General features: G+C 38.9%; 1 protein-coding gene across 13 annotated transcripts in view; it reads left to right on the top strand.

Moving 5' to 3' along the window:
• Positions 1 to 19,804, top strand: part of IFT88 (intraflagellar transport 88) — a 148,087-nt gene extending 128,283 nt beyond the window's left edge. For 9 of the 13 annotated variants that reach the window (XM_090273698.1, XM_090273692.1, XM_090273689.1 and 6 more), the window contains 3 exons: positions 4,304 to 4,370; positions 19,074 to 19,184; positions 19,421 to 19,804. In XM_090273698.1, coding sequence (XP_090129824.1) covers positions 4,304 to 4,370; positions 19,074 to 19,184; positions 19,421 to 19,542 — 300 coding nt within the window. In that variant the 3' untranslated portion in view covers positions 19,543 to 19,804. The remainder of the gene's footprint in view (positions 1 to 4,303; positions 4,371 to 19,073; positions 19,185 to 19,420) is intronic. The other 4 variants (XM_090273693.1, XM_090273694.1, XM_090273691.1 and 1 more) reach the window with 1 other exon arrangement.
• Positions 19,805 to 21,458: the final 1,654 nt, after the last annotated feature.

Raw genomic sequence — 21,458 nt, 5'->3', positions numbered from 1 at the left:
GGTGGCAGTTGCTAAAAGTGAGGCTGGCTTGTGGGGGACAGGTGAATATCCTGAGCCAGCCGCAGCGGGAGGCACCTGGAATCAACCAGGTTTTATGTTCCTCTTGGTGAGTGAAGCAAAAAGATGAGAAGCCAGGCCAGAGACTGGGGAGTTCTAACATGGATGTACTCACAGTGGCTGAAAGAAAAAGTAAGGGTGTAAAGGAATTGATTAAGAAAAGATAGGTGAGAGCCAAATGTTGGACTATTCTAGATGAGTGTCAGCATAAGAAATGTTCAAACCTGTAAGAACTTTTATGGGTTTATTTGAGCCAAATTGACAATAATTGCCAGGAAGCAAAATCTCAATGGACTGAGAAAATGCTCCAGAAAATGGCAGTTTACCACTTATTATATACATCAGAATCAAAGGAAAAGATATAAGAAGGTTACGTGAAATCCATTGGTGATAGATTAGGGAGGCAGGAGGAGCAAAGGCAAGGGGCAGTTTCTCTTGGATTGGATAAAAAATAAAACTAATTAGATGTATACTTTTTTATAGGTGGATATAGGACAGTTAACAGTTAACATAATAACAATGAGGGGGTTTGTGGTTTCTGCTCTGGTGCCGTGGTTGCGGTCTGAGGAGGTCCAGAAAAAAGGACATTACCTTGACATTCCAAAGCTATGTTATGGTAGGTGCAAAAAGACAACAGAGAGGCTAGTTTAGGTAAAGATTGACTTTTGTCAGGGAAAATATCAGCCTAGGACATGACTATCCACCATGAACTGCTTTTAGTAGAAAGTTTTAATTTCAGACCCTCCTATGTGGTTACGTTGGTCTCTTGAGTTTGTAAGACTGTCATGAAGGCCTCCCTAAGCTTGTCAGGTGCCCCTTGCCCACTTTTTTTTTTTTTTTTTGGTCCAGCAGAGCAAAGAACAGGGTACTGGGGCAAAGATAGCAGTGGTCACAGAATGTGCTCACATTGGTTTGTCCCAAATTTAGGATTACTTAAGTAGGACGCAAGGTCTTTGTTTACATTTGATTAGAAAACTGTCAAGTTATGTGTACATTTGTGTTTATGAACCTGATGATATTAGCACTGTCTTTTAGATGCTCCGGAGATGATTAATCTATAGACAGATGAAAACAAAATTGTGAAATAAAATATGATTATAGATGTTTAAGTTTTTGTTTTGATCGTAATTTTTAGATTTTCTTTGTTTATAAAGACAAGGGAAGAAGTGGGGTTTTAAGGGAGGTTTCTTTCTTTTCTTTTAATGGAACAAAACGAGCATTTTTTCATACTTTAAAATCCTAAGTTTTAGGAGAATGTTTCATTTTACAGAAATAAGTCTTGTATTATTAAAGGGAATTTTTTTCTTCCCAGCAGACCATAATATCAATAACCTTATCCATGATCTGGTAATTTATTAATATCTGGGAAGTAGTCAGTGTTGAGCAAATAATTTGTCCTTTGAATTAAATACAAAATTATGTTTCTATTGAAAATCTAAAGATACCAGCCTGTGTTAAAAATTTTGCTTCAATTGTACAGAAAATATTTATCAGAAGCTGTGTGTTTCTCTTCACTACATTGTATCTGCACAGTCTTACAACGTGACTGAGACAGACTCAGTGTTGATATAAAAATCCTGACCCTGAAGCAAAACACAAATATCAATAAAATGTAAAAGAAAACCTAAACCTAAGAATGTCACAGCTTAGAGGTATTTCTTGTGTTTTAAGAGTGAGCTTGTGATTAAGAAAGTAGACTGTTGAACACATTAGGCAATTCTGAGATTTTAATAGTGCATTTATTGTAGAAGTTAAATTTCAAAAGCCAGTTTGTCTTTTTTCCCTGTAATGGTTTAGGTCTCATCATTGTAGAGCAGGACCAGTGGAGGATTCTCTTCCCTCCCAGCTCACCTCTCTCTTTTTTTATTTATTTATTTACCTTTTATATCTTTAGTAATGTTTTTTAAAGTATTTTTTGTTGGTTATGTTGTTACAGTAGTCCCAATTTTTTCCCCTTTGCTCCCCTCTGCCCAGTACTCCCCTTCCCACCAGCAATCCCACCCCACTTAGTTCATGTCCATGGGTCATGTATATAAGTTCTCTGGCTTCACCCTTTCCTATATTATTCTTAAATCCCCCCTATTTCATACCAACCAATTATGCTTCTTAATCCCTGCACCATTTCCCCATTTATCCACCTTCCCTCTCCCAGCTGTTGACCCTCCAAATGATCCCCATACCTGTGATTCTGTACCTATTCTGGTTTGCTTAGTTGGATTTTGTTTTTCTTTTTTAGATTCAGTTGATAGTTTTGAGTTTGTCATTTTAGTGTTCATAATTTTGATCTTTTTCTTAAATAAGTCTCTTTTACATTTCATATAATAATGGCTTCATGATGATGAACTCCTTTAGCTTTACCTTGTCTGGGAAGCGCTTCATCTGCCCTTCCATTTCAAATGATAGCTTTGCTAGATAGAGTAATCCTGGTTGTAAGTCCTTGCTTTTCATCACCTTGAATACTTAATGCCAGTCCCTTCTTGCCTGCAAGGTTTCTTTTGAGAAATCAGCTGATAGTCTTATAAGCACCCCTTTGTAGGTAACTCTCTTCTTTTCTCTTGCTGCTTTTAAGATTCTCTCTTTATCTTGAACTTTCAGCATTTTAATTATGATGTGGCTTGGTGTGGCCCTTTTTGGCTCTAGCTTGTTTGGGACTCTATGCTTCCTGGACTTGTATGTCTATTTCTTTTGCCAAATTTGGGAAGTTTTCCTTCATTATTTTCTCACATAAGCTTTCAATTTCTTGCTCTTCCTCTTCTTCTGGCTCCCCTATGGTTCAGATGTTGGCACATTTAAAATTGTCCCAGAGGTTCCTAAGCCTCTCCTCATTTTTTTTCAATTCTTATTTCCTCATTCTGTACTGGTTGATGGTTTATTTCTTCCTTATATACCAAATCATTGATTTGAACCCCAGTTTCCTTCCCTTCACCATTGGTTTTGTGTGGATTTTCCTTCGTTTCATTTAGCATAGCCTTCACTTCTTCCCTATGCATTTGCCGTACTTAAGCATATCTGTCAAGCCTGTGAGCATCTTTATCACCAGTGTTTTGAACTCTCCATCTGTTAAGTTGCCTATCTCCTCATCGCTTAGTTCTCCCACTGGAACTTTGATTTGTTCCTCCTTTTGGGCCATACTTCTCTGTCTCCTCATCTTGGCAGGCTCCTGTGTTTGTTTGCCTCTGGGTCTTTAGTAGAGCTGTCGCGCTTAGTTTAAGGGGCGGAACCTTAAGTATTCATCAGTACAGAGCGACCCGTTTCACCATGTTGTGGCGCTATTTGTGGGGGAAGGGTCTGAGAGGGAACAATGCCGCTTGCTCAGCACTCGCCCCTTTTCCAGGCACTTCTCCCACTTCCATATGGGACTGGCACCTCTCTAGCACCTCTCTGCCCTGGTCATCGTTCCCAGAGTAGATGGGTCTATGGACATTCTAGGACCGTGTGGGCCCTTTAAACGAGCGGACTGTGCTGAGAGACTGGCAGTTTCTTTCTCCGCCCCAACCCCCCCCCTGGTTTGCTCAGTCAGAAGCAATGAGGCTTTGTTTTCCCCTGCACTGGGACCGTGAGCTGCGCTGTCTGGTCTGGTGCTGGGAATGCTCCCCAGGTGTCCCTCCCTACTTTTAAAAACATGTGATTACGCTTTCCACCAGCCTGCCATTGCCACTACTGCTGCTGCTTCCACCACACCATGTCTTTTCCGCCCCAGCTCTGCCCCTCCTACCTCTCTGGATGAGTTTTTCTTCTTTATATCTTTGTTTGTTGGACTTCCATGCAGCTCGATTTTCTGGAACTTCTGATTTCTCTAGTTTTGAGGTAGTTGTATTCCTTCTTAGTTGTGGAGAGAGACAGAGTGTGTCTCTCTAGGCCTCCATTTGACCGGAAGTCCATCCCACCCCTGTCTTAACAACTGTGTTTAAACCTGAATTTCACATTAAGAAAATCTTTGGTTTTTAGAATGTTTGTATAAGCAGAGGTTACACTGCAGTTTGAAGTGTAAGTGCCATTTGAGTGTGTGACAAGGACTGGTCACTCAGCATGTTGGAAGGCTGACTTTGAATCTTTGACTTACAAAACAATAGTTTTTATTTATAGATCCAACTCAGGTAACAATCAGTTTGACCCCAACTTTCAGGAAGTGGGAGAAGTAAGTCTTTAGAGTTACATAGTAACATTAATTTAAAAATCAACATTTAGTTATATTCAACTTTGAAGGAATATCAGTTATTCTTTTAAACATATCTTCTTGTTCTAGCGCATAAAGTCTGGCAGAGATGGCAGTGGAGGTTCCCGTGGCAAGAGAGAGAGTAATGCTGACAGTGGTAAGTAGTTTCTGTCATACTGAAGTTCTGGATTAGTACATGGGCTTCTGGAAACATTTTAAAACAACCCAGAAATGTCCTTTATCTGTTTGTTTGTGGTTTGTTTGTTGTATACACAGTAAAACCTCACTTATTCTAACTAATTTTTTAGGCAGTCAGTCTGATATGTAAATTGAGTCTAAATGTTAGCGATTTTAGTTCTTAACCATACCTGTTTCTACTAATTGCATAACAAACGAGTTCAGGTTGGATACATTATTGTAGATGTCCATACTAATGAGGTTTTACTGTGTAAAATTTATAAACTTACATTTTAAGGAAGTACCACGAGAAGTAAGATGGTCTTATAGAATGCAGACAATCCTGGGTCTTCAGTCTCACTTTCAGTGTAGAAAACAATACCAGCCTCGGAGCTCAGGGATACAGTTCTCATTCCAGTCTTGATTGTGACAACCATGTGTCTTTGGAACAACCATGTAAATGCTTTGGGTTTAGGTGATTTCTGAAGTTATTTGCATCTCCAGAGTCCTTGATTCTGTAACTCTCCATGACATCATTACTTAATAAAAAGGTCTGTTAGGCAAATCTTCCCTTTTTCCCATCAACAAAACCTGCCTTCTTCCTCTACTTCAGGGGATAGTTGAGGTTAAACTTAGTAGAAATTTAGTGGTTTTAAAGAAACTATTGGAAAACTAAATGCCAAATGGGACAAATAAACGCAGCTCCATTCCCTCAAATCCCTACTTAGCAGGGTCGTGTATATGTGACTCAGTCCATGCAACTGTCCAGATGCATTCTAGCATACCTGTGATCTAGGAGTCAGGACAAGGAAGACATGACCCTTAGTTAGGCAGGCCTTTCATTAATTTACAATGTTTACTAGATGCGTCCTTGGTGCCCAATACTGTGTTCAATGGCAAGGACACAGGGATGAGTGAAATGGTAGCCCCTATGTTCTAGCTGGAAAGACACCCAAGGTTCTAGTGCTAAGGGGGCTGACACAACCAAGACAGGCATGTGTGTTTTCTAAGGTTCAGGGCTAGCAGCTCAACCAGGGATAGACTTGCTAGAAGTCGGAGCTCTGCTTCACTGAGTATGTTAGGTGGTTAGTCTTTGGTGCCTCTGGTTCTAGCAAGACAACCTGACCCTCCAGTACTCAGTCCAGCTTCTCCCCCTGAACTTCCTATTCCTGAGTGAGTAACCTTCAGGTCATAGGAACTGTTGCTCAAGGTGCAGCCACCTCCTGTCTCATCAGACACCTGGTCATGATGGACACTGATGTCTCCATACTGGCTGCCAGCCCTCAGCTATACCTCTGTTTTGCTACTACCCTACCCCGACTCATGTTTCACCATATTCCTTTGACTGTCTAAGGGTTGGATTTAGCTGCATTCGGGGTCTGAAAGATGGGCCCCTGCAGTTGTCTGTAAGCCCGAGACAGTAATCTGGGCCCACGGCCCCCTCTCCAAGCCTCTTGGGCAAGGTATGCTGTGGAATTTAGCATTCGTTGGAGTTTAGAAAAGTATATGGTGTACTAGCCATAGAGCATGAAATTCCCATGGGAGTACCTCATCGTTGAATAAAATATTAATTTAGTGAAACATGAATATTTACATTTAGGATAAATAATGACTAAGTCACTTCAGGGCAAGTTAGGTTTTGTGCCTAGGAAGCTTCCATACTTCCACCTGAACACATGACTTTCAGATCCCTTTATTTGGAATTGTGGATGAGGGACCATGGACCTGTATGTACCAAAAATGTTTTGACCATCTGAGAAGTCAGTGGATCTGGAGTTGTGCTTCAGTTAAAGAAACCTTGGAAAGTTGCTGCTGCTGGTGCACCCTTGCTCTTAGGAAGCAGTTGTTCCTGATATGAGCTCTTGAAATTGAGTGTCCCATTAGGAGATAATTGTTTTGAATAATCCCTAGGGAAGTATTCATTTTACTAAAATTATGGGACCAGATTCACTATCCTCTAAAAATCGTAAGTTTAGAGTCACCAACCAATCCCTCCCTGAACAGCAGCAGCAGCCTTATGGGAAGTTCTTAGTCTTCCCTGGTACCTCATGAAATGTCTCCAGTGCTAACCCCGATGTCTTCACTTTGAAAATCTGCTTCAGAAACATTAGGACCTCCTAACAGGATGCTAGGACAGGCCCAGAACTGTTGAGTAGGTTGGGGCTTAACTAGAGCCCCAAGAAAGTATCCCCAGGCTGACTCCAATGTTCTTCCTCTCAGAAACACCAGAAAAATCAAGGTGCACCTCAGGGGCCACCAAAGCAACAGGTCCTCTGACACATAGAGCTGCTCAGCCTCCCGAAGGGACCTTTCCTTAATGCTTCTGTAATCATGCTGCACCTCAGAGCAAAATGGTCTGGTCGGCGAAGCCAAGGCTGACGTGTAGGAGAGGGAGCTGCCTGAATTGACTCTGTGTGCAGAGAGGCCTTTGTTAGGAAGTCACCTCCTGGTCCTGGGCTCCCCACTGCCGCTTTTCTTGCTCTTTAGTAAGTTTTCCTCCCTTCAATTCAGTCCACTTCCATCCAACACAGTCAGTTCTAGTGCACAAATAAGCTTTCTCACACCAGTGCATTTGGGAATAGAAACTGGTGTGGAAGCATTTTTTACAAGCTGGGTTTCATGTTCCTGTTCTCATGGCACAAGTTGAAGGCACTAAACAGTTCCTTCCTGGGGGACATGCCCGCTTTCCCCACCATTTGCCTTTCTCTTCCTTATTTCTTCTCTTCATCCTGAAGCCCAAGTTGGAGGCCTCTTTGATGACAGAAATCATGTTTTTTCCCTCCTTTCTCCATTTCTCAGCACAGACCCAGGACAAGCCTGTCTCTGGCATTAAAGTCTGAGTAAACCATGCTGTGGACCCCTCTCTTACTGCCTCCTCTCTTTCCCCTTGTGCCCCACCAGCACCCTGCAGCGCACTGGATGCACCCACACTCCACACTGGCACCAGTCACTCCACAGGCTATCCCTTATCCACTCATCATTCAGGAATTCCCAGGACAAACCTCTATGTAAAGGGAGCCCCAATCCCACCCATCTCCCATCTCTAACCTATAAAACCTAGACATGCACGTTTACAGCTTAACATGGAAATATTTGACCCTTCAGCCTGGATTAGGTGCACAGTTCAGTTAGGAGAACTTAGTGAATCCAAATGAGGCCAGCCAGAAGCTAGTTTAAGTATAATGATTTAATTACAGTGCCTGAAACTTGACTCTAGAGAACTGCCTAGCACAGAGGACCATGGGAAACTAATGCATCATCATTACTTATTTATATATTGTAAAATAGCTATTTCTGATATGCTCAAGGGCCCTTGGAAATTGTTCTTTTCTATGAATTATACTAGTTTCCTGGCAGCCTGATTTTTGCTGTTAATTTGCTCAGTAAATCTCAGCTCCCTCCGTCTTCAGCGGGAGCGTCTGAGTCAGTCAGTCTCTGGTGGGTCAGGAATCTGCATTTCTGACAAGGTCCCAGCTGATGCTGCTGGCCCTGGGACCACACCTTGAGAACCACTGCTGTATCTTCAGTGAGATCATACAGGATTCAGTGTGACAGAGTGTCTATAAATCACCAAATTTAAAATGACAGTGTATGACTGTCTGTTGATCCAGGCTCTGCCTCCTGTCCTGGCTCCATCATAGCCAAGCTGGTGTGAGCATTACACGCACAGCCCACAGAGGGCTGTACTGTACGGGGCAGGCACTGGTGCTGAGTAAGTGTGGCTGTTATGGTTATTACTTGATACAAACCACATTGAAAGGCTGTACTGCCTGCTGTAGAATTTTGAATATCCATTTCAGGATTGTCAGCACGTTAGTTTGCTTTTAAAATAGAATTAACTCAAATGAAATGAATTTGCTTTAACTACTTAACGTAATGATGTATTTCTCTTTTATATGCACAACTTCGATTTAAGGTTTTAGCCTCTCAATGCCAAACATCAATCAGTTCAGAAGAAAATTTAAGTCATCTCCCACAAGGAGAGCTGTGTCCTCTAAGTTCATTGTCTTGATAGTAAGCATGTGCTCAGCCCACATGGATAAAGTGGATGAGAGCAATAACTGAGCTCCTGTGTGGCACATTGGCTGCATTCAAAGACCAGGAAACCATACACCACCTCAAGACACAGAGCCTTCCATACGGCATCAGTACTTTAGCATGATGCTGGCATTCATGACTCATTTTCAGCGCTGTGCTGTTAAGGTTCCATTTTAAAACTGTTTTTTGTTTACTGTGTGAAACTTAGTGGTTTGCGGCATTTTAGTTTAATTTTTATTATGTCTTGGGTGTGAACTTTTTCTACAAAAATGTATCTCAATTTTACACACAAAAATAATTTTATAATGAATATTATAGGATATTATGACTCAGTGAACAGAAATTCACTTTAAGTACAACTTTGTGAAGAACATCTTTTATAAAGTGTAATACATTGTAGCCACATTTTTTTAATCTTAAAAAAATCAAAGTTTTGTTTTACGATTGTAGTCAAGGGTGGGCAAGTCCTTTGCATAGAATACCTTTGCATAGTTTTGATGGGCCCCAGTGGTGTCGCCACATATGAAGGGACAAACAATCACTATCTGAGGAGGGGATATAGAAAATCTATGTAAATACAGTAGTCACTCGCTATATCGCGGTTCACTTATTACGGCCTCACTGTATTGCGGGATTTTTAAAAGTATATGTAATTATTTATCGTGGATTCTTCACTATATTGCGGGATTTTGCAGTACTGTATATGTATGTTGTTAAAGTTACATAAAGTTACATAGTATGGAGATTTTAAGAGTATTAAGTCTTCCAGTTCATGAACATTGGATGTATTTTTGTTGTTTTTGTCTTCCTTAATTTCTTTTAGCAGTGCTTCATAGTTTTCAAGGGTACAAATCTTTGACCTCTTTTGTTGCTTACATTTATTCTGAAGTATTTTTGATGCTTGTTTGAATTGTTAATTTCATTTTTAGATTGTTCATTGTTAGTGAATAGAAATGCAATTGATTTTTGTGTTGGTTTTGATCCTGCAACTTTGCTGGATTTGCTTATTAGTTCTAACAGTTTTTTTGGTAATGTCTTTAGGGTTTTCTGTGTATAATAAGATCAGGTCATTTATGAAAATATGTAATTTAACTTTGTTCCTTCCCATTTGAATGCCTTTTTTCCCTTGCTTATTGCTTTGGTCAGAACTTCCAGTATTATGTTGAGTAAAAGTGGCAAGAGTGGTCACGATGGCTTTATTTCTGATCATAGAGGGAAAGCTTTCATTTTTTTTTTTTTTTTTTTACCATTTCATATTATGTTCACTGTGGGTTTTTTCATATATGCCCTTTATTATGTTAAGGTCATTTCCTTCTATTCTATGTTTAGTGTTTTATCTTGAAAGAATGTCAAATGCCTTTTCTATAACAAAGAAATGATCATGTGGTTTTTGTTCTTCGTTATGTTAATGTGCTATATTTATTATGCTGATTGATTTTTGTACATTGGACCATCTTTGCATTCTAAGAATAAATCCCACTTGGTGATAATGTATAATCCTTTTAATGTGTTGCTGAATTCCATTTGTTCACATTTTGTTGAGGATTTTTGCCTCAGTGTTCATCAGGAGATTGTTCTGTAGTTTTCTTATAGTATTTTTGTCATATTTTGGTGTCAGTGTAATGCTGGCCTCATAGAATGAGTTTGAAACTGTTTCCTCCTCTTCAGTTTTTTTGGAAGAGTTTGAGAAGGGTTGTTGTTATTTCTTCTTTAAATATTTGGTAGAATTCTCCAGCAAAGCCATTTGGTACAGAGCTTTTCTTTGTTAGGAGGTATTTGATTACTAATTTAATCATACTAGTTATCAGTCTGCTCAGAGTTTGTTATTCATGATTCAGAAATTTGTTTCTAGAAATTTATCCATTTCTTCTATGTTTTCCAATTTTTCACATAAAATTGTTCATAATAGTCTCTTGTGAGCCTTTTTATTTCTGTGGCATCATTTGTAATACATATCTCCTTTCACTTCTGTTTTTTGATTTTGTTTTTGTTTTTTGTCATTTGAGTCTTCTCTTCTTTTTTCTCAGTTTAGACCTAAGGGTCTGTCGATTTCGTTGATCTTTTCAAAAACCTAAGTCCTGGTTTTGTTTTATTTTTCTAACCTAGTCTATATTGTGTTAACTTCTGCTCTAATATTTAGTATTTCCTTCCTTTTGCTAACTTTGGTCTTAAATTTCTTGAGGTGTTTAGTTAGGTTATTGATTTGAGATCTTTCTCTTTTTTTAAGATTTTATTTATTTATTTTTTAGAGAGAGGGGAAGGGAGAGAGAATGAGAGGGAGAGGAACGTTGATGTGGGAGAGAAGCATTGATCAGCTGCCTCTCACACACCCTCAGCTGGGGACCTGGTCCACAGCCCAGGCATGTGCTCTGACAGGGAATTAAACCTGTGACCTTTCGGTTTGTGGAACGACACCCAATGCACTGAGCCACACCAGTCAGGGTGAGATCTTTCTGTTTTTTAATGTATGCATTTATAGCTATTACATTTCCCTCTTAGCACCACTTTTGCCACATCTCATAAGTTTTGGAATTTTGTGGTTTTTATTTTCTTTTATTTCAAGATATTTTATAATTTCCCTTGTGATTTCTTCTTTGACCCATGGTTGTTTAAGAATGTGTTTAATTTCCACATAGTTGTGACTTTGCCAGTTGTTCTCTTATTATTGATTTCTAGTTTCATTCCATTTTGATCAGAAAAGCTACCTGATATGGTTTCAATCTTCTTAAATTTGTTAAAAATTGTTTTATGGCTAACATGCACTCTATCCTGGAGAATGTTCTGTGTGCTCTGGAGAACATGTATTCTGCTGTTGTTGGATGAAGTTTTCTGTATATATCTATTAAGTATAATAGGTGTGTAATGTTCAGTTCCTCTATTTTCTGTTGATCTTTTGAGTGGTTGATCTATTTATTACTGAAAGTGGGATATTGAAATACTCTACTGTTGTATTATTGTCTTTTTCTCTCTCCAATTCTGTCAATGTTTGCTACATACATTGGGGTCTTTCTGCTGTTAAGGTGTGTATATATTTATAATTGTTATATCTTCCTGGTGCATTAACCCTTAATCATTATATAATGTCCTTGTAACAGTCTTTAACTTAAAGTATATTTTATCTGAAAATAAGTATGGTCACTCCTCTCTTTGGATTACCATTTACGTGGACTATCTTTAGCCATCCTTTCACTTTTAGCCTATGTATGTCATTATATCTAAAGTAATCGTTGTAATCGTCTTTGTAATCGTTGGCAGCCGTCCGTCTCGAGAGACGATGGTGTAGCTTCTTAAGAGTCTATCTGCACCGCCGAGAATGGCTGTGCAGTCCGACTTGGGAGTGACACGGTATCTGTCTCCTCCCATGTTGAATCGACATCTTGTGATGACGCTGGAGTGTCCTCTCCAGTGAAGCTGAAGCTACAGAGCCTGGGCAGGGTGATATGGAGGGTCTGCTGTTGCCCATGCAGCAGACCCCCCCTCTCTTCGCAGCTGAAGGGTCCAAGGGAAAGACGGAGTCAATACAGCTTGGCTTCAGGTGCGCCGCAGGAGTTGCCGGTGTTGACTACAACGTCAAACCGCCTTAGGGACTCCGGCTCCGGATTTTCTGTCGGGGTTTACTCCCTTAGCCTTTCCCCTGAAGAGGTATGCCGCAAGGCAGCGGAGGTTTTTTGGAGTCAGAGTTTTCCTTCTCTGATGTGCCCTGACTGGAAGATCGAACCAGCGACACTTAGCTCGCAGGCCGACGCTCAATCCACTGAGCCAAACCAGCCATATCTAAAGTGAGTCTCTTATAAACAACATAGAGCTGGATCTTTTTTCTTTTTCTTTAAACCATTCAGCCACTCTGTGTCTTTCGATTGGGAAGTTTAGTCCATTTACACTTAAGATAATTACATCTAGGGAAGTACTTACCAATGTAATTTTGTTAATCTTTTTGTATATCTTATAATTATTTTTTCCTTTTTTGCTGTCTTCATTTTGTAGATACTTTTTTTTGTAGTGACATGCTTTGATTCCTTTTCCATATTCTTTTGTACATCTTCTATGGGTGTTTTTTCGTGATTACTGTTAGGTTTAGGTTAGAAAGAGTGAGAGGAGAAATGACAGAACAGGACATGAGTTTAAAAGGTTTATTTGACCAGCTGTGACAGGTGAGCTGAGACCAGGAAAGCAGGAAGGTGTCAGCCCTTTGGTCTCAGCTCCAAACAGTAGTAAGGCAGGGGTTTTTTAAAGGGAACAGGAGACTTGCTTAGGGCTGGGGGTGGAGGCGGGGGTTGGAGGGACTCCCTGCAGATGGCTCAGATTGAGGAGCAGGAGTTGATTCTGAGAACAGAGAAGTTGCTAAATTCCTGTCTGCAGATCAGGATAGCTTTGAAGGACATTGGCAGTCACTGGACAGCAGATTTATTGGGGGTTATTCAGTCCCTGACACCAGTAGTTACTCTGGGGGCTTGCTAAAACCAGACCTGAATTTCTGGAACCCAGATCTTATGCCTAAGAGTTACCATGCATATTACATAAAACATTCAATGGTTATAACAGTCTATTTTAAATTAATAACGACTTCATTCAAATACACAAACTCTGCTTCTTTTTATATCTTTCTTCTATCGCTTTATGTTACCAATATCAAAAACAGCATTTTTATATTTTGTACTCATTAACATAAGTTTATAGTTCTTTTATGTTTTTATTGTTTATATTCTATACCTGAATTAAAAGTTATTTATTCATCACCATGATAGTATTACAGAATCCTGTGTTTGTCTATATATTTACCTTTACCAGGGAGCTTTATATTTTCATGTGCTTTTGTGTTGTTGCTTAGAGTCCTTTTGTTTAAACTTGAAGGGCTCCCTTTAACAGTTCTTGCAAAGCAGGTGATAAACTCCCTCAGCTTTTGTTTATCCAGGAAGATCTTTACTTCTCCATCACTTTTGTAGGACAGTTTTGCCAGATATAGTATTCTTGGTTGGAAGATTTTTCTTTTAGCACTTTGAATATATTGTTTCACTACCTTCTGGCCTGTCACATTTCTGCAGAGAAATCTGCTAATAACCATTCCAGTTACCTTTTACATGATGAGCCACTTTTCTCTTGCTAGTTTTAAGATTCTCTCTTGTTATAATGTGCCCCAGTGTGGACCTTTTGTGTCCGTCCTATTTGGAGTCCTTTGAGCTACTTGGACTTGGACGTTCATTTTCTTCCTCATATTTGAGAAGTTTTCATTCATTATTTCTTCAAATAATCTTTGTCTCACTCTCTCTGTCCTCTGGGGCTCTCATAATGCATATATTGATCTGCTTGTAGCATTCCATAATTCTCTTAGGGTTTTTCATTTTTTAATGTTTATTGACTTTAGAGAAAGAAGAGGGAGGGAAGGAGGGAAAGAAAGAGAAAGAAACATCAATGTGAGAGAGAAACATCAATTAGTTGCCTCACATACATGCCCTGACCTGGGATTGAACCCACAACTTAGGTATGTGCCCTGATTGAGTGTAGAACCCCCAACCTTTTTTTTTTATTTCCTTTTTTAAAAAGTATATATTTATTGATTATGTTGTTACAGTAGTCCCAATTTTTTTTTCCCTTTGCTCCCCTCTGCCCAGTAACCCACTTCCCTCCCTTCCCCCTCCAAGCTGATAACTCTCCAGAATGATACCCATACCTAAATTCTATTCCTATTCTGGTTTGCTCAGTTGGATTTTTTTTTTTTTTATTTTTTAGATTCGGTTGTTGATAGTTGTGAGTTTGTTGTCATTTTAATGTTCATAATTTTGATTTTTTTTTCAGTAAGTTCCTTTGACATTCCATATAATAATATCTTGGTGATGATGAACTCCATTAGCTTTACCTTGTCTGGGAAGCACTTTATCTGCCCTTCCATTCTAAATGATAGCTTTGCTGGATAGAATAATCTTGGTTGTAAGTCCTTGCTTTTCATCACCTTAAATACTTCTTGCCAGTCCCTTCTTGTCTGCAAAGTTTCTTTTGAGAAATCAGCTGATAGTCTTATAGGCACCCCTTTGTAGATAACTCTCTGCTTTTCCCTTGCTGGTTTTAAGATTCTTTTAAGCATCTTTATCACCAGTGTTTTGAACTCTGCATCTGTTAGGTTGGCTATTTCCTCATCACTTAGTTCTCCCACTGGAACCTTGATCCATTCCACCTTTTGGGCCATACTTCTCTATCTCCTCATCTTGACAGGCTCCTGTGTTTGTTTGCCTCTGTGTCTCAGGTAGACGTGCAGTTTCTGTTACATCATAAGGGGTAGAGCCTTAGGTATTCATTAATAGAGGGCGACCAGTTTCACAACCTTGTGGCATTGTTTGTGGGGGAGGGGTCTGAGAGGGAACAATGCCACTTGCTCATCACTCACCCCTTTTCTAGGCAGTTCTCCCACTTCTGTATGGGACTGGTGCCTCTCTAGCTGTTGCCCTGGCTGTCGTTCCCAGAGTGGATGGGTCTGCGGATGTTCTAGGACCATGGGGGCTCTTTACACAAGCGGACTCTGCTGAGAGACTGGCAGTTTCTTCCTCCACCCCAACCCCCACTGGTTTGCACAATCAAAAGCAATGAGGCTTTATTTTCCCCAGCGCTAGGACCATGAGCTGTCTGGTCTGGTCTGGTGCTGGGAGCACATCCCAGGTGTCCATCCCGACTTTTAAAAATGCGACCGCGCTTTCCGCCGGCCTGCTGCTGCTGTTGCTGCATCCACCTCACTGCGTCCTCTCCACCCTGGCTCCACCCCTCCTACCTGTCTGGATGAGCATTTCTTCTTCATATCTTTGTTGGACTTCCATGCAGCTCGATTTTCTAGAACTTCTGGTTGTCTCTAGTTTTGAGGTAGTTGTATTTCTTCTTAGTTGTGGAGGGAGATACAACGTGTCTTCTAGGCCTCCATCTTGGCTAGATGTCCCCCCAACCTTTTGGTGTACAAGACAATGCTCAACTAACTGAGCCACACTGGCAAGGGCAGGCCTTCTTCATTTTTTGATTCTTTGGTTCCCCTGACTCTCTAATTTCAAATTTTAAGTTTACAGGTTATTTATTATGTTTGATTATATCAGTTTTTGAGCTCTTCAAGTGAATTTTTTTCAGTTCCATTAGTGTATTATTGTAATCCTCAGCTCCTGAGTTTCTATTTGGTTCTTTTTCACAGTTTCTATCTTTATCGTTAGTCTCGTTTTCTTCATGCCTCATTTTTCTAATTTTATTTATTGTTATATTCTCTTGCAGTACATTGAGCTTATTTAAGACAATTATTTTGAATTCTCTGTCAGGTAATTCATATATCTCCATTTCTTTAGTGTCACCTTCTGGAGATTTATTACTTTAGGCCATGTTATTTTGTTTCTTTGTATGTCTTGTTACTTTTTGTTGTGTTTTCTTCATTTGAAAATCATCCATTTCTCAGTCTTTTTGTACTGACTTTCTGCAGAGCAAGACCTTCATTCATCAGCCCTGCTAGAGATTATGAAAATTTCTCAAAATTTATATGGGCTGAATTCTTTTCTCTGCTTCTGTGTGCAACTTCCCAATTAGAGAAGTTTGATGGTTTCTTTATCAGGACTTGTAATCTTTTGTTCCTCTGAGATACTACAGGATCTCTGGCACTGCAACAAGCTGCTGAACTCTCATTTGTTTTCTGAAGCCCCCAAAATATGCCAGTTTCCCATTAGTGCTCTAAATCAGGTGAGACAGAAACAAGATCCTTGGGCAGGCCCTGCGGAGTTGGCATGTTGGAGGTCCATTTCACTCCAATCTTCCCCTGCTGAGGAAGAGGCCATGAGCTGGACAGATTGTCCTGATCACAGGTTGTACCAGCTTTTGTCTGCAATCAGGGAGGTGCTCTGATACTTCAACAAGGCAGGGAGCTTTCTTGTGTTCTCAGTAGCTCTCCAGCATCAAGAATATGCTGTTTCCTCATGAGCACTCCAAGTCAGGTAAGACAGAAACAAGGTGTCTCAGGAAGTTCCCTGAAAAACCCAACTGTTGGGTGTATATTATGTTCTTGTCTTTCCTCCCAAGGGAGAACCTGCAAGTTTGGCTTTTTCTCCCAATTGTGAGCTATGTTGGCTTGTGGGTAGAGGATAACACAACTGAAATAAAATGGCTTTTCTTACATGTTTACATGAAGTTGTTCTTGCCTTTCAGCTTCCTGCCTGGTTTCTGGAGTTCTCATAAAGACTTTTTGGACCATATATTGGTGTTAAGTCAGTGTCTTTGTAAGGGAACAAAGTCTAGGTCTTCCTATTCCTCTTATCTCGTTGACTGGAAATTTTTAAGTCTTTTGATACGACCAAATTAATTTCAGAAAATTTGTTCATTTCACTTGCTATTCTTTTTTTTTTTTTTTTTTTTAATCCTGGCCATTTTAATAGGCGATGTTAAATCCTACATTTAGAATTATATGAATTTTAAATTATGTAATGTTTGATACCTACAAAACAATCTATGTAGCATTGTTATGAAGCATATTATTAAAATTAAAATTAATGAAGCCATCATAAAACATTATAACCAGAACATTAGTTATGCCTCCCTATATGCTTTTTCCCATTCTGTCTACTGCCTCTCACATATAACTAGTATGAGTTTTATATTTTATATGTATTCAGGTTTACATTATTCAGTTTCTTGCCTATTCATATATAATTTTATCACATATGCCAATAATATACTTAATTTTGCTTGTGTTTAAGCTTTCTAAAAAGGTATCACTGAGTATATAGTGTTCTGGATTGCTTTTTTAACAATATATTTCCAAGGTTAAGTAAGGTTAACCATTTTTATATGTTTATTGTCCATTTGTAATGTTTACTTTAGGAATCATTTCTTTGTATACATTGTCCATTTTATAGGGATATTCTTTTTTACTGGTATAGTTAAGTTTCAAGATACCTTCTTACTCTAAATTCTCTGATTTTAAGATTTTTTTTCTCTTATAAAAGTATTGTTTGGAAATTTGTATTAATTGATTGAATACTAGATCTCTCAATTCTATTTTCTGAACCTCTAGGAAGTAGAAATTATTATTTGTTGCTATAGTTAAAAGATTTTAATAACTTGCTTTATTATTTGGGCATAAAACCCACACCAATTTACAATTGCTAATTGCTCCATTGTTACCTGCCCATGTATGGCAGTGTTACCCCATGAAAGTTTATTGAAAATGATGAAATGAGGATATTCACAATATAACCTCAGTGGTTTTCAAAATACAAAATATTTTTAAATTGTATTTATTACTTTTCAGTTGGACAATTAAATTTTTCTGAGTCAGTTTTCATTTTTAAAGGTTTGTTCTTTCTATGGGACTGGGAATTGCACACTACGATTTAACCCATCCTGAGAGAGATGTTGGGGCTTTGTTATACAAGAGGTATTCATATAGATAAACTATATCTGTGTGAGAGTGAAGTAAAAGCAATGCCTAGAGCAATAATTTCCAAACTTTCTTGATCTGAGCTCACCCTGACACTTTGAAAGACACCATTTGCACTTGCAGATAGAAAAAAAAAAAAACTTAATCGCATCAAAAAATTATAGGGGAACAAAATAACAACAACAACAAAAAAATCGGTAGAATATGTGGACACATTTAGTGCATTAAGCTAAGGCATTTTATTTTCAATATTAACAATGCAGAGAAATGGTTAAGTTTTTGATAAGAAGCTAAAGAGGACTTATAATTTTGATTCAGTTCTCCAACCTTAAAATGTCAAGATTTTAAAGAACATCTTGTTTTGATTTCTATCCATTGACATTGTCAGTAAGCTAAAATATAAAGTATACTCAGAAATGATCAGTGCATATCTGTGGACTACCCTCATTGAAAGTGAAGCTTTCATAACAGAAAAAAATAACATTGTGGGACTTTTAAAGGGAAGAAATAAGAACTATGGGGCTGGAAGAATGGCTCTTTTAGAATACATAATAATAGAGATTTAGGGTTTAAAAACTACTATTTTCTCTTACTAATGTGAGTGTTCAACCCTGTATGAAAATCTTCAATCATGTGAATTGTATTATTTCTCATGGAATCCATTCCATATTCAGACACTATCATCCATTTCACATTTTTCCTTATATTGAGCCAAAATCAATTGTACTACACAGGAAAAATCTAATGTTCTTCTATACAAACATTCTTCAAATGTTTGAAGAAAGTGGATTGTGTGTCTAGGTTCTCTCCTACCTGGGTTGAGCTTGCACAGCCTCTGCTGCTGTTTTTATTTGATGTGGGTTTAGAGCCACTCGGCTGCTTTGATATGTGGTTGGTGACACAGCTCATGCCAATCTTTTATCACTTCCTATGTGTTCCTTCTCCCATTGCTCTTTGTTTTTTGCTAGATTATACTCGTCGAAGTGGTCTCTAACTTCTCACAAGTGAATCAGTAAAATTGAAACCTATAACTAAACACACATTTGAAGTAATCTTAAGTGATGTTTTCCTGTATTTTAGATTCCCAACAAGAGATTTTTAAAAAATTTCAGATAATTAGAATGACATCCCTTGGAAGCTGACTTCCAAATGAAAGAACCTGCCTGTTTCTTGGCAAATAACCATGCTTTAGCTTTGTGATGGAGTGTTATGTTTTCTCAACAAGTTAAACAAATGCATTTTTATTTTTGTTTTCAGAGAGTGGCCAGAAGTGTAGTGCCAGTAGTAAAGGTGAACAGCTAAGTGCCAAACTCAGAACTTTGCCCGGGACAAACGAACCTTATGAAAGTAGCAGTCACAAAGAAATAGGCAAGTGCCCTTGCTTCCACCCAGCCCCACAGGCATGTCAGGCCTGAAGACTGGTGAGGTGGCAAAAATGGATAACTGGGCGTTAAGAATTTTGCATATATGAACAAAATTTAAATGACTTGGAGAGCATTTCTGTTCACTCTTGAGTCACTCAATTTTGATTATGAGACTTAACTGGTTTCACATTTGTTTTATTTTTTATATCACTCTAATGTAACAATCTGTTTTGAACTTAGATGCCTCATATGTGGACCCACTTGGCCCTCAAGTAGAAAGACCAAAGACTGCAGCTAAGAAAAGAATCGACGAGGATGATTTTGCTGATGAAGAGTTAGGAGATGATTTGCTTCCAGAATAATATGCACATTATATGTTATTTATTAAAGGAAAGATATTGCCTTGCAAGATAATACTGTTAAACCTTGGATTAAATATACAAACTTATTTTGTACACTTTAAAAGCTTTAAATAAGTGTAATTCTGTTCTTTGAGTATGAGTTTAAGTCATTTTATTTTCAATGGAATAAAAACATGTGAAACTAATTCTTTAGGCCAGTGACTTCCTTACCCTTTTGAAAACATTGACCTCCAATAAGAAATAAATTTCGTTGCACAACCAAGTACGTGTGTGTATTCACAAAAAATTATTAGTTATTTTCTATAATTTCATTTAAAAGTGTTATAATGAAAACTACACCGATTTTATGGGTTGCAGCTTGAAAAATACTGTGCTAGGTAGGACATATCCTTACTGAATCTTTATTCAAGCTAGATTGCTTTGAGTTTGGAAACTACAACTTTGGAATTTTTGCCTGAGGGGGATGATGATACTATTAAAACAATACATTTGGAGGCAGTACAAAGTATAGTAAGAGAAAATACCAAGCCATGACCCATTGTTCTTCCTGTGGTTTCCCTGTGCCTTCAGCCCAGTGGCATGCACCCATAGCACTGAGCAGTGGTCTAGGGTGTGGGGTGGAGGCCAAGCCTGCCTGCATTTCTTCTTAGCAGGGTGTCTGGCCCATCAACACTCTGTAGAGGAATTACAATGATGGCAGCAGAAGTGGCTCATTGTGAACCCCTCACTGGAGAGGATGGACCTCTCCATCTTATCTAGCATTGTCACTGCAGCATGCACTATACAGTTAGGTGCAGGAGACAGAAAACCAAAAACAGATCATCTTCCCTGCATCCAAGATCGATTATAATCCAATGGGGAAGCATTCAACAAATGCACTAACATCAGTATGTGCAAAACTCTGGGAGATAGCAGTGACTAGACAGAACAAGACCCCATCCTCAAAGAGCTCAAATTCTGGTAGAAAGACAGACAACGAGTATATTTTTTAAAGGGCTCTAGATATGGTTATATACAGTTAAGAAAATAAAACAATGATGTGATAGGGAGTGATGGTGGTGGAGTGGATAGGGATAAAAAGGGATTGTGTCAGGTAACAGGGCATTTGAAATGGAATGTTTGGATGTGATGCTGTCATTGGTTATGACAGTATCTGGGGTCTGACCATATGATTTGATAGCTAAGATGTGATGGTAAAGAAGAAAACTGGAACTCAGCCTGTCATGTAGAGAGGTCAGGGTCTGAACGAATCATCTGTGCAGGTGTTACAGCTGCCAGGAAGGCTGAACAGGAGCAGTGGTAGTAGGTCCAGGTGCCAACCAAGATGATAGCAATAACAAGAACTATGGTGGGAAAACCTGATAGTTGTTTAAAGGACAGAGACGTTTGGGTGGATATGTACATCAGTAACCACACATTGACTTTGGGGGTTATGGACTAAAAGATTTTTCCAACAGCTAAGTCCATGATAAGCAGTCCTACAGTTATGCCTGATACTGGGGTGGCTAAGTGAACAGAGGGTGAGAGAGAGGAACTGAAGATGACAAATCAAGTTCCCATGACTGGGAGGATGGTGACATCTTCAGTTGAGAACACTGGAGAGGATTCTAAGAGAATGTGACAAGCTTGGTTTTGAGGTTCTGTTGCTTTTTTGTCGCTTGTATGTCCCAAACTTGGATCTAATTGTTAACATTCTGACATCACATGTTCATCAATATGTTTAGATTGGGGGAACTGACCACAAATTGGACAACTAAAACACTTCACACCTGTTTATAAGACACTTTCTCAACTGTTCAGACTCGCAAAGATAAATTTTATGTTCTATCAAATATGTGAGCATTTTCAGTAGTTTGCGATCTTTTCCAAATGAAAACTAAGAAAAGGAAATATTTTATTTTCTACTTCCAAGGTAA

Source organism: Furipterus horrens, unplaced genomic scaffold, assembly GCF_987537825.1.
Source record: "Furipterus horrens unplaced genomic scaffold, mFurHor1.1.pri manual_scaffold_4, whole genome shotgun sequence".
Classification (NCBI taxonomy): Eukaryota; Metazoa; Chordata; class Mammalia; order Chiroptera; family Furipteridae; genus Furipterus; species Furipterus horrens.
Note: the sequence above shows the minus strand (reverse complement) of the source record. Positions and strands in the feature narration are given on the sequence as shown.